Source organism: Pantherophis guttatus, chromosome 2 (assembly GCF_059756535.1).
Source record: "Pantherophis guttatus breed Tessera chromosome 2, ASM5975653v1, whole genome shotgun sequence".
In the NCBI taxonomy this organism is placed as follows: domain Eukaryota; kingdom Metazoa; phylum Chordata; class Lepidosauria; order Squamata; family Colubridae; genus Pantherophis; species Pantherophis guttatus.
The window spans coordinates 20,256,693-20,270,089 of record NC_142064.1 but is presented as its reverse complement, the minus strand read 5'-3'; the positions used below and the strand labels follow the sequence as shown (position 1 = coordinate 20,270,089).

Sequence of the window (13,397 nt, the reverse complement as noted above, 5' to 3'; positions counted from 1 at the left end):
AGATTGTAATGACACCCTGATAGTTCCTATGTTATAGCTGCAGGAAGCTACTTTGCATGTGGATTCACAAACACAGATGGGTTGCAAATGTGATTTATTCTTAAAGTTTGTATAATTTCAGCAACTTGGTTTTGCACCAAACAAATCTTAGAAGTTTTGGAACAGGCTAGAAGTGTTGTTGTTGCTGTCATTACTTTACCATTGTTAAGCTCTTGCAGAAGCTCAGTTCAGTTTTCTCGGGGTAATTTTTCCCATTATAAGATAGAGCGAAGGAATTACATGGTTTGTAATTCCTAACTCTGTCCTCAGTCAGTAAATCTTAGAATCCTTAATGCTCTTTATTAGATTTCTGATGTAGATGTGCAATAGGATGGATGGATGGAGAGAGAGAGAGAGAGAGACAGATAGATAGATAGATAGATAGATAGATAGATAGATAGATAGATAGATAGATAGGCAGGCAGGCAGGCAGGCAGGCAGGCAGGCAGGCAGGCAGACAGACAGAAGAGAGAGATATATACTGTTCTCTTGACCTAGCAGGACGTTGTTTTCATTTTGCGATATTGTTTTTATATACAGGTAATTGGAAACTATTATGGAAAACAGGGACGACTTGAAATAATTCCAAGTGCAAATTACCTCTGGGAGCAAAGACTGAAAACAGATGATAGCCGAGGATTGGAGCATACGAGCAATGCAGCCTGCAAATCATGTAAGTTAAGTGAGGTTAATGTATGGGTTTTAGGCCTAATGAAACTAAGCTGATAATCTATGCATTTATCTCTGTATTCATATGTGTGTGTGTGTGTGTGTATGTGTATGTGTATACACACACACATATATATTTATACACACACACACAGTAAAACCTCTGGTCACGAACACTTCTGACCACGACCAAATCGGGTTCCAACCCAAAAATTCACATTTTTTTTTCCGCAGCCGATTTCCCCTTCTGTGCCATTTTTTTTGTAAGCGCCAACATTCTGCCTACCAAGTATTCATCTGGATAGTGTCCTTAGCCTGGTCAGCTTCAGCACAGTAGTTTGCTCTCTGGTTTTGAGGTTGGGGCTGGTTGGGGCTAGAAAACAGCTTCTAAAGCACAGCTCATCGCTGGAGGGAGCAGCAATTAGAAATGCAGGCAAAACACCGAAGATCACTTCGTTCGAGTTAGGGCTGAAAAACAGCTTCAAAAGCACAGCTGATCATTGGAGGGAGCTCCAGTGACTAAAGCAGGCAAAGCGCGGAAGGGGTAAGAGAAGGCAGCAGCTGTTCCGGGTAGCCATTTTGGGCATCGCTCATCGCATTTTCAACCTCCAAACACATCACGTTTTCCCACAGACATCTAATGTCACAGTTGTTACATCATGAAACAAAATGTGTAGAAGGCAAATGAACACTTAGGAATATTAGTAGTTTTTCTCCACTGCTATTCCAATAACTGGAGGTCAGACCATGAAAAATAAAGCAAGTTGTGCATTAGAACAACCAGCCAGAGGCCAGGCATGGACTAGTCCTGAGTTTATCAGGCAGAAGTGCATCTTATCTGCTTAAGGCTGTGTTTACTCAGGCACAGCTACCAGAAGGCAGCTAAAGTGATAGCAATGCCTTTTATCATTTTAGACAAGCAAACTCTTCCCTTCTGATGGAAATAGCAGGAATAAGGGGAGACCTTTCTAAAGGGATGACCTACTACCGTGTTTCCCCGAAAATAAGACCCTGTCATACTTTTTTCCACTAAAAAAGGCACCAGGTCTTATTTTGGGGAGGGGGGAAATTTAGTCCACTGACTTCACCTCACCTGTGCATGTCACCCTCAGCCTCCTTTTTGCTGTCAGGGGCCTTCAGAAACTTCTTCTGTGGCCCGCAAGGCCGGCAAGGCTTTCCTGAAGGCCTCTGCAGCCAATAACAGAGCTCCAAATCGATCTGGAGCTCGGTTATCAGCTGCAGAGGCCTTCAGGAAAGCCTTGCCGGCTGCAAAAGAAATGGGCTGGCAAGGCAGGTGTCAGGGTGTGTGAGGCCTGGCTGCAACTGTCTGAAAGTAAGTAGTAAGGCAGCTCCACCCCCACATCCCCACCCTAGCTTAATTTTTGCCTATGAACCCTAGAGTGGGAGAGGTCTTAATTAGGGCTTATTTTGGGGATAAGGCTTATATTCGGCGTACATGTAAAAATCAAGCTAGGACTTGTTTTCAGGGTAGGTCGTATTTTTGGAGAAACACGGTATTCATAAATTTAGGTAGGTTAACTGTTTAATTTAATAGGTATATGTGTGAGCTAGTGGAACTGTACAAGAAGATATTCTGTGGATACAAAAACTGTTTGTAAATATCCTAAAATAATTCACTAAGGCTTACAAACCTACATATGAGGACCCGGATTGTAGGGGCAATAAGCTGACTTTGTATAAAAAGAACACCGCTTTGTGGGGGGGGGGGCAAAAGCCCTACTAAGCAGGTATATACAAAAGTATGAAGGCTATTGCTTAACGCATTGTAAGCCGCCCTGAGTCTCCAGAGAAGGGCGGCATATAAATCGAACCAATAAATAAATAATAAATATTTCAGAATAAGAAATATGCATATGTTAAAATAAGTCATTTCTCTGAGTGGTCAGGGACTTTCACTGATTTGGGAAGGGGATCGTGTGTTAACAATGAATCAATCCAAAATAAACTCAATTCATAAAAGAAGAGTGTGACTCTAAAGAAAAAAGAACATTTCAACCTCAGCTAAAACTAAGCTTCAAAAAAATCAGTTGCAGATTGAATCTATAATTCAATCATTCTGCAAGATTTTGTTGTTAAGGAATTCCTTTGATTTCTGTTTGTTTTTCAAGCAGGTGGCGTAGGAGAATCAGCAGTTACTGGAATAGTTGTAGGTGCCTTGCTAGGAGCAGGATTGTTGATGGCCTTCTACATTTTCAGGTGAGTTTAATTTTAACACCTAGTATCTTTGAATGGCTGTCTCATTTCTCCTCCCAAAGAAAGCAATAGGAGAAAGTCTGCAGTCTGGCAGGTTGGGTTCCATCAGATAGAGAAGGTTCATGAACTGATCCAAACACTCTCTAAAATGGTATGGTAGTTAAAAAGACATTTATTCAAAGTCAGCCTTGTTAAATGATTCCTCAGCAGTTGGAAACCAGAAGTGAAATCAACATGGCAGCCAAGGTGTTGGCTGTCACCTTTAAAGTCTTTCATGGCTTGGAACCGGGTTACCTGAGGGGACGGTCTTCTCCCAGTTGTTTACCTGTCCAATTCAATCAGGCAGGTTGGACACCTGTTGAAGGCCCCATCAGCCAAGAAATGGCAACTGGAGGGGACCAGGAGAAATATCCTTCTCCTCCATAGCGCCTGTTCTCTTGAGCATTCTCCCTCCAGAGATTAGGATGGCCCCAATCCTGTTGGCCTTTTGAAAGGTTCATGGGCCTCAAATCCTGAATATACTGTATGAAAAGTCCCATTTCCTAGTTATGCTAACATTTATGGATTATAATAATTCTCTGATGCTATATGCATTTAATTCTTCTTTTTGCATTGTGATTGCAATTACATTTTAGTCAGTTCAATGACTGTTTGCTGGCCAGAGTCACTTGCTTGAGATGGATAGCCATTCAAAGTAAATGAGTGAACGAATAAATAAATGTATTTATTTATAAAATTTATTGGCTATCCATTTTACCATAGGGTAAAACTCTTGGTGACTTACAGTTACGTATAAACTAAAACATAAATAGTTAAAAATAAACATTAAAACCAAAGACACATGGGGAGGATGGGGCCAGAGGGGGGGGAGGAGGGATCTGTTATTACTCAATTAACCACCTCCATTGCCCTGTGGCCCCAAGCCGACTGACACAGCCACATTTTTAGGCCCTTACGAAAAGATAGGGTTGGGCCAACCTCACATCGGGGGGGGGGAATGTTCCAGGGGGCAGGAGCAACAGCAGAGAAGGCCCTCTGACGGGACCCACAGCATGCCTCCTCTGCTGGCATGAGTGGTACAGGCCAATCCCAATAGGAGACGGTCCCTCAAGTAAGCTGGATTCATGCCATGAAGGGCTTTAAAGCTAATCACCAACATCTTGAATGGGACTAATAACCAATGAAGCTAACAAAGCAGTGGTGTTACAGGGGGCATTCTTGGGGTCCACAAAACTATCCATGCTGCTTCACTCTGCAGCAGCTGTAGCTTCCGAATGCTCTTCAAGGGTAGCCCTATGTACAGTGCAGGGGTGGGTTCTACTTACCTTTACTACTGGTTCGCATGCGCAGATCACCGATGATGACATCCGGGATGATGGTGGGGGCTTCCCGCCAGTTTTACTACTGGTTCTTGTGAACCAGCCCTCCCGAGCTCCATTTTCACTGGCAGAGGGTTGCAGGTGGCCGTGGCAGCCAAAAACAAAGCTTGAGAGCCCGTTTTCGCTGGCAGAAGCACCACAGCAGTGGTGGGTTCCTCCCGGTCCGGTTCGGCCGAGTCGGTAGCGGTGACGATATGACGTCACCGAACCGGTTCTCACACCCCCCCCACGTTATTCTTACCTTTTATTTGGTCCCACCCCCAATCTATTGCTGCCTCCTGAGTCCCAGCTGATGACTAGAGGGGAAAAAAACTGTTTAAACTCTTGCCGCGGGGCTTCAAAGGGCCATCCTATAGCTGATCAGTGTTGAAAGCAAACAAATGAGTCGGGTCATAAGTGTGAGGACTGGTCGTAAGGGCGAGGACTTCCAGAAATGACTCTGACCAGCTAGCCATGCCCACCTAGTCACATGACCTCCAAGCCACACCCACAAAATAAGCCATGCCCACAGAACCGGTAGTAAAAAAATTTAGAACCCACCCCTGCACCGCAGGCCAGTCCTTTGCTGTTTCCAGGGCGGCCCCGTTGGCCAGATCTAAGTACCGCGCGGGCCGGATCTGTCCCCTGGGCCTTGAGTTTGACACCCCTGATGTAACTGATTATGCCAAAACCAGATGTTCTTTTGTAGTGGGAGTTTTCTTTCTTATCTCAAATTGCTGAAGGAATCATTGTTACTTTCTGCCACTCAGGAAAAAGTACAAAATAACCATTGAAAGAAGAAATCAGCTGGAAGAGTACAACATCGGCAAGCACCGACAGTTACGAGAAGACTCCATCAGGTCTCACTTTTCTGCTGCATGAAATAGAAAAGAATTGCTCTTGTGGGGAATACCTGTAGACAAATGGACGCTACCAAAGACTGCCACTGAAAAAAAAAGAAGTGCGTTAAGGACTCCACCTTTTAAAAGTAGAGTCGCTTGTCTTATTTTTTTTTTTTTTTTCCAGAAACTCAGGAATGATTTACTAGCCACATTATGCCACATGGCCTTTTTTTAATCTCATGGAAAGATGAATGATTAAAAGAAAAGATACCCGTTTTCTCACGACAAGACATTATTAATACTTTGTGGATATCTCAAGGCAGATCTGGGGTCTTGAGGATGTAAACGTTCCTTCATGAGGCCTTGTGAATGTCAGGTGATTCTTTACTACATCACACACCAGATGCTTAAGTGCTTTCATAGACAAAGGGGCAGCTTCACATAGGGAACAAAATACGTTCTGGATTGAATGGTGGAGACGGGATGGGGAAAAAAGAGTGTGTAGCTTGTTCAGTGCAATATAATTTTGGAAAACAAACAATCATGCATCTCATCAACAGTGGAAGAAAATGAGGGTTTAATACTGAACACCAGTTTACGTCTCACATTAGTTTTGAAATTGTTCCGTAGTGATTCCTGGGAATATTCTCTCACTACTCTATTATTAATATAAGAAAGAGAGCTGTATCCATGGGAAGGGAAAATTCTTTTTCAAATAAATTCCATTTTACCCTGAATTTTTATTTTGAGGAAGTTTCCCACCCACATTACTTCCACATCCAGGGGAAATGCTTCCTGACTTTAGATCCATCGTCTCCAGCTTGTTGCCCTCCAGATGTCTGAGGCTGTAGCTCCCTAAATTTTCAGCATCGCTGTTAGGAATCTGACCAATTATAATCATACTTCGAGAGCCAGCATAGAACAGTGGTTTAGACATGGCCTAGGATCTGAAAGACTCCAGTTCAAATCCATCCCTGGACCTCTTTGAATGACTTTGCACAATTTTGTTTCGGTTCAACCTGCCCCGTAAAGATTTTGCCATATGGATAAAATTAGAGGAATCAATATTAAATATCACTAAGATCTGACAAATGATAAATTCATAATCTGTCTGACAGGGTAGGTTATTTTAGAAATTTGATATAAGATTCACACAAAAGGGTTTTGGAGGAAAGAGATGCAGTTTTAGGCCAGCTGTATACATAAGTTAACATAAAGGCATAAAGTGGTGGAATCCTGAAGGTCGGGTTTTCTACTTCAGAATGCAAATGACCTGAATATTTTCCTAGATAGGAAAAAAAGTTAAGGTATTTTGAAATATTTCAGAGAAGATAGTTCTAGCTCAGGGATGTCAAACTCAAGGCCTGGGGGCCGGATCCGGCCTGCAGGGTACTTAGATCTGGCCCGCAAGGCCACTCTGGAAACAGGAAAGGACCGGCCCGCGATGCCTCTGCCAGTGAAAACAGAGCTTGGGAGGGCCATGCGTGGCCCTCCCAGAGTCTGTTTTCAGCCACGACGGCCTCCTGCATGCCCCCCTCCCCAGCTCTGTTTTCACTGGCAGAGAGCTGCTGGAGGCTGTTACGGCCGAAAATGGAGCTCAGGGGCCCATTTTTTCTGGCAGAGTGCTCAGGCCACAACAGGCACCTCCCCCCCCTGACAAGTGATGTCAAACTGGCCATGCCCACCCTGGCCCCCTGAGGTCAAATACAACACTGATGCGGCCCTCAATGAAATCAAGTTTGACATCCCTGTTCTAGCTAATCCTCTCAGTGGTGGATTAGCGGGTGTGAACTGGATTTCTATAAAGTATTTCAAGATTGAAAGAATCCAGCAGGTTCAACCATCTGGATGCCTATCTCATATACTTGATATGTAAATCAGATTTTACAGCTGCTGTTGACTCAAATCAAAATCTCTGCCTCTAATCAAAGCGCATGCTGCTCTCTACACAAATAGTTGTCGACTTACGACCATTTGTTTAGTGACCGTTGGAAGTTACAACGGCGCTGAAAACACTGACTTATCACCATTTTTCTGATGGTTGTTGCAGCATCCCCAAGGTCACTGATCAAAATTCAGGTGCTTGGCAACTGGCAAGGATAGTTGATGGTTGCAAATCACCTTCTGCTACCTTCCGACAAGCAAAATCGGTGGAGAAGTCAGATTCACTTACCAACCATGTTACTAACTTAACTTGAATGATTCACTTAACAACCGTGGCAAGAAAGATTGTAAATGGGGCAAAAGTCGCTTAACAGCTGTCTTGCTTGGCAATGGAAATTTTGGCCTCAGTTGTAGTTGTAAATTGAGGATTACCTGTGTGGGCATGCTTGATATAAATGGACACACATATGCACACACAGTTGGAAATTCAGGTGAAATTCTTCTCTGAATGGTGTTGGTCCTTATGTCTATAATTGCCACTACTGAAATTTAAACTAATGAGAAAAGGGGCCCTCGGTGAATGTAAAATGACAGCAAATCCCACCTCTTAATAGCACTGATGATGTTTCCTAGTGTGGTGAATAAAACATCTGCAAGGAAACAACCAAGCTTTGAGAGCACCAACAACCCCTCATTTCAACCCTGAGCTACAAATATTTTTCTCTAGTGCAACTAATGAGATGCTTGGCCCCCACAGTTGTGCACTGTGTGTGTCAGGGTTCCAAGTAACTTACCCACAGCAAACAAAATTCCGAGGCAGGTAGATTCCTCAAAGAATGAATTTATTTGATATGTCATATTGGCACAGGCTGGTGAAAACTGACCCTGAAGGTTCCCGCAGTTTTCACCTAATTAAAAGTAAAAATTTTCGCCCTCCCCAAACAATTAGTCACATGGTCCAATCAAGGCACTGTCTGGTTGCTTAGTGACATCACTCCTCCTTCCTCTGACCAGGTGTGAGAATGTCCTTGGTTCCCAAGGGAAAGTATTTTATTTTGGCTACAAAATGCCGGCTATCTCTAATCCCCACCTCCCTATCCCTCAGCTCCAGTGTGGCAACACTGAAGCTCCAAGATGGCTTTGGTCAGCTCAGCTTCACAGTTGACACTGTGCAGCTATGAGAATCCTGATATCTCCCCCTCCTCAAAGCAGCTGGTTTTCAAAACCAGGCTGTCGCTCAAATGTTCCATTGAAAACTGTGGTACTTACTTATGAGGAAAAAAAGTGTAGAATCAGGTTGCAATACAACATCTACCCTCTACAGTTTTTCCTAGGATGCAAATACCCAACTGCCAACTTGGAGCCTTGGGTGCAGCCCAAACTTTGTAAATATCACATGGCAGAATAGTTTTGTACAGCAATGGAAGTCACAAATACTTGGTTGTATAAAAATGATATTCACATTTTATTTTTAGGTATTCCTATATTTTTCTATTAGGGTTATCTATTTTTTTTTAAATTTGATTTATATGCCGCCCCTCTCCGGAGACTCAGGGCGGCTTACAATGCGTTAAGCAATAGCCTTCATACTTTTGTATGTTTATAGAAAGTCAGCTTATTGCCCCCACAAACTGGGTCCTCAATTTACCTACCTTAGAAAGGATGGAAGGCTGAGTCAACCTTGAGCCTGGTGAGATTCGAACTAGCAGTAATTGCAGGCAGCTGAATGATAATAATGATAATAACAGGCTATTAGTCTGCTGCACCACCAGGCTCTATCTATTTGGGATATCTGTTCCATTTTGGAAAAGATATCTCTTTGGGATCTCTGCTTTTGTTGGAAAATCAAATGAAGAGCATGTTTGAAAAGCTTTTTTTTTTTTTTAAGTCTGAATATTCATGAGCAGAGAACTTAGATTCAATAAAAGTCTAAACTTTTATATCAGCATGGTGGTAGGCTGATCTTCCACCCTTTCCCTTCTTTCTGTCCACAGTGGCAACGCATAAGAATTGAAAGTTGATGCTCATACCTTGAATAGAAAAAAAGTTCAGGCTTACACAGGAGTCTGTTTGTGTTTATTTACAAAAACATGCACAGAGAAACAATAAATTCTGTATTTTAAAAATCCCTTGGATTAGGTTTTCTGTCTACTGCTCTAAAATTTCAATCTTTGTGCTTCAGTTCAACTGAACATTCAACTAAATATGCATTACATTGTAGTCCAAATAATACATACAGCGCTCAGACAAGTATACTGAAAATTAATTTAAGAATTAAGTAATTATCTAGTAGTTGCCTGATTCAAGAGAAAAACAAGAGAGAAAATCACTTTTGGGGCACGTGTCATTGAACCAGTAGCTTTTAGTGAAAATGGTCAAGTGTTCCTAATTTCATAGAAATTTCCAGAATATTCAGTCACTTTTACTAGTAGACATTGGGTTAATTCTATGTAATCCATGCAGAACTCTTACCAACCTTAAGAAAATCCATTTCTGAGGAAACATGCATTGAATTGCAATATTAAATACTGTATATACAATTTTCCTCTTTGGTATGCCTTAGAACCAGCTCTGAGACATGAAATTCAAGAGAATCTTCTCCAAAGTAGTGAATTGGAGTGTTTCCATTTCAAATCAGTGCCTATACTTCTATATAATGTTCAAGCCAACACTAAGTTTGAAAGTGATTTAATTATATGCAAAAAGACTTTTTTAGCTGTGTAGTTTTTGAGGTATACCCAAAGTAACTGTGGTAAATTCAAAAATACAATTCTGCTTTGAAAAAAATGCTTGCATTTAATAATGATAAAATTCAGATATTTAATCTTACTTGTTGACTTGGATCCCAATATACTCAGTGGGGCTTTAGACAAATCTAACAGAAGTTTCCCTGATTTTAGAGACCTGTTTTAAATCTGGCTTAACCTAGTCTTCAGATCTAGACTTCAATAAACACTAACAAAAAAGTAAGACCGAATGAAAGGCTATGGGAGAAGGACAATTGAAAAAAAAATAACAATATTTCACAATTACGCTACAATAATTGTATATAAATATTAACCCTTACAAAGTTGATCCTGGAATGTGGATGTCATAAGGAGAAGACTGTGGATTTAGCTCTGAAGAACAAAAATAGTAAACATAGGTTTTCTGTTAAGGATTCACTGTAGCTTTTTTAGTAAATAGTCGACATGAGGCTTTCTCAAACCAGTAACTTGGTTTTCTAATACAACATTCAATTAATACTATTTAATTGATGCATGCATTTTAGAGCATTATGAACATATGTTTGAAGCTGTTCCTTGCACATTTTACATTAACCACTATTGTTAATGCTGTTCACCAAAGATAAATTTTTAAACCAGCAAGAAAAATGATACTAGGTTATATTACAGGTTTACTAGATAAACGCCGACGTGATTACACAAAATAGCCTCAGAATTTTGATATTGCTCAGAGTCGCATATTTTAATCCACAGTACCTGTACTAGGGGGATTCACAATGGCGGAATGTGTTATGTGAATAAAATGCTTTCTTAGTGTATTTACTGTGTTATTTTTCTAAAAATGCACTTAAGCCTGTTTTAAAAAATGAATGAAAATTTCTTTTTTTTAGAAAAACTGTTCTACATTTTTTTAAAAATAAACTGACATAGACAGAATTCTATTAAGACATACACAATGTCACATAAACAATACACATCATACAATACACATATTTTTAACTAAAAGCTCTTACTACATCCTGTAATCACACTATGACATAGAATCCAAGTGCAGTATTAAATGTTTAGAACTGCTTTCCCCAAACTGTTACCTCCAGAGACATTGGAGGTCATTTTTGTTCCTATATCTCTGGAGGAAAACTGTTCTGGGATGACTAAATAATTACACCATCTGAAGTGTTGTTTTAACAAATTACAGAGTTCTCAAACATTATTTATTCCAGAACAATTTGAATAGCTAGTGAGAGTTATTTCAGAGTAAACTCTTAAGGATTGTCCAATATGTCAGCAAACTTAAAAATTCATCCAAAAGAAGAAGCAGTCAGGAGCTTCCATGGTCCAGCATATCTTAGGCCAGTGGTTCTTAACCTGTGATCCATGGACCCCTTGGCAACCACAATGTCATCACAGGAGGTCCACAAAACTATTTAAGTCTTGAGTTAAGTCTTGAGGATCCGTGGCCATGGTCCATGGTCACAAAGATTTAAAGGGGATCCGTGGTCAAGAAAAGGTTGAGAACCACTGTCTTAGGCTATTAAGAGGAAAGCACTACATTTTCACCTCTCCTTCAGTGGCAACAAATACAGAAAGCAGAGAAGAAAACACATCTGAAATGAGGCACCTTTCGCGATACGGTTAAAAATAGTTATTTTTCTAGAAAACCTCTACATTCTGAGTCAAACCAGAAAGCCTCATTCTGTGTATTTAAGTGCACTTTCTCACAGTGGCTTAATCATAAGCGGACAAGTGCAAAATCTGTTCTCAGGTTTTTGTTATACCTTGAGAAAGATTGGTCAGAGCAAGAGAAATGGTAGACTAGAACAGGGGTCTCCAATCTTGTCAACTTTAAGACTTGTGGACTTCAACTCTCAGTATTCTGGGAGTTGAAGTCCACAAGTCTTAAAGTTGACAAGGTTGAAGACCCCTGGACTAGAAGCAACCCTCAAAATGCAATCCACACACTACATAAACTTCTGTTTATCCTGTCAGTTGTGACATAGGAAGACAATGAAAAATACAAGACCAGTCTTACTATATACATCACTATACATCAAGTAAGGCCAGTTTCAAATCTAAGTGACATCTATCCTCACAACAGATCTCTCTTAGGTATTACTAAATGATTTCCTAAAGGAAATATGAACTATGAAGAGCTTTTCTTGTTTGTTAGATTAGACAACAGCTGGATTTGAATTGTGAAATGGTTTTGATTGATCCATGATGCAGATTGTGCAATTTATCACAAAACCTGAGGAAATCAGAATTCAAGACTGTGGAGATTTCACTTTGCCCATATTGTGATTGTAAAAATATATATGCAGTATAATCTAGAATTGTAATATTGGGGTGGTTAAAAAAAAAATGGAAAAACAAAAGGAGAGCTGCATAGCATATTGTACTGATGTAAGTAGAACTATGTGCATATGATGTGATTTTTATTTATTGCATTTCTATAGAAACAGAATTTACAACTGTGGATATAACCTCATTGTTATGTTTTTCATTTGTTTTACAAGTTGTTCATTTAAATTTTTATTGATGTCCCATTGACAGTTAAATGTGTTTATTTTCTTGTAAACATTTTAGGTAGGTTAGATGGTCATATTCTCACATAACTAAAAAGGCTTCCATTAAAAAGAGAAATTATACATTCACCGTTTGATATGATTTCATGATGTTCACAAAATTCTTCACTATTTTCTGCTATCCAAGAGCCAAGGGATAATTCCATGAAGTTCATTCATTTTGAGGTTACTATATAAAAGAGACATATAAACATCTACTTTCTATCAGAACATATAATTACAGGTTTAGCATAAATCCAGTGTTTACTGCCAGTTCTACTGTCCAACTGTTCAATCTCAACAGATGCACAGCTAAAAAATATTTAGAAATTGGATATTTCTCAAACCACAATGGCCACCAATGAAGTAAAACAACCCAAGTCAATAGTAACAGACAGATTATTATGAATAATAAATGAAGAAAAATATTCGTTATCACCCACAGTTCAGTTAAAACTATCACAGTATTATTTCTGTCTTGTAGACGCTGTGTGGTAGAGACATACTTATCGCCAATCATTGTTGTCTATGAAAATTCCCATTATTTCTCACTTAAATTTTATCCTCAATGTGGTTCACTCCCTTTTGATTTTCCTTCTTTCCATTTACCTCAACCACTAATTTAATGTAGATATACTTATTTTAGAACTATACTCTACATATCACAGTGCAGTACAAAAGTCTTGTGCAATGATTTTGTTGTTAATAGGCTCCAAATTTGTTTGTTGATTTTTTATGACAGGCTACCTCCCTAGAAGTCTTTAAATGCATACAAGATATTCCATTTATTCCACAAGATATCTGTCTAACCTCTGGATATCTATTCATCCATTTGGCACTGGATAATTTTCAAAATTCAGCAATACAAAAATAGATTTCAAGTGAATAACATTGGAGAGGGGGGGAGAGAGAGACTGTGTTTGTGAGAGAGAGGTAGAGGGAGGGAGGAAGAGAGTGTCTTTGATCCTATTTAAAGTTATTATGAGTCAGGCAGCATATACATTTCTGTCATCATCAGTATCTGGATTTTCCAGTTCAGATAGAGTTGTCCTAGCAAAGAGGGCCGGTGTGCTATGTGTGTGCGAAGAGATTCTTGCTTCA

At 40.0% G+C, this 13,397-nt stretch overlaps 1 protein-coding gene across 3 annotated transcripts in view; it reads left to right on the top strand.

The window, feature by feature from the left end:
- Positions 1–12,380, top strand: part of NPR3 (natriuretic peptide receptor 3) — a 78,278-nt gene extending 65,898 nt beyond the window's left edge. The window contains exons 6-9 of one of the 3 annotated variants that reach the window (XM_087885635.1): positions 580–712; positions 2,841–2,925; positions 5,051–5,140; positions 8,112–12,380. In XM_087885635.1, the coding sequence (XP_087741761.1) occupies positions 580–712; positions 2,841–2,925; positions 5,051–5,140; positions 8,112–8,187 (384 nt within the window). In that variant the 3' untranslated portion in view covers positions 8,188–12,380. Of the gene's footprint in view, positions 1–579; positions 713–2,837; positions 2,926–5,050 lie in introns of all 3 variants that reach the window. The other 2 variants (XM_087885634.1, XM_087885633.1) reach the window with 2 other exon arrangements.
- The last annotated feature ends 1,017 nt before the right edge of the window (positions 12,381–13,397 follow it).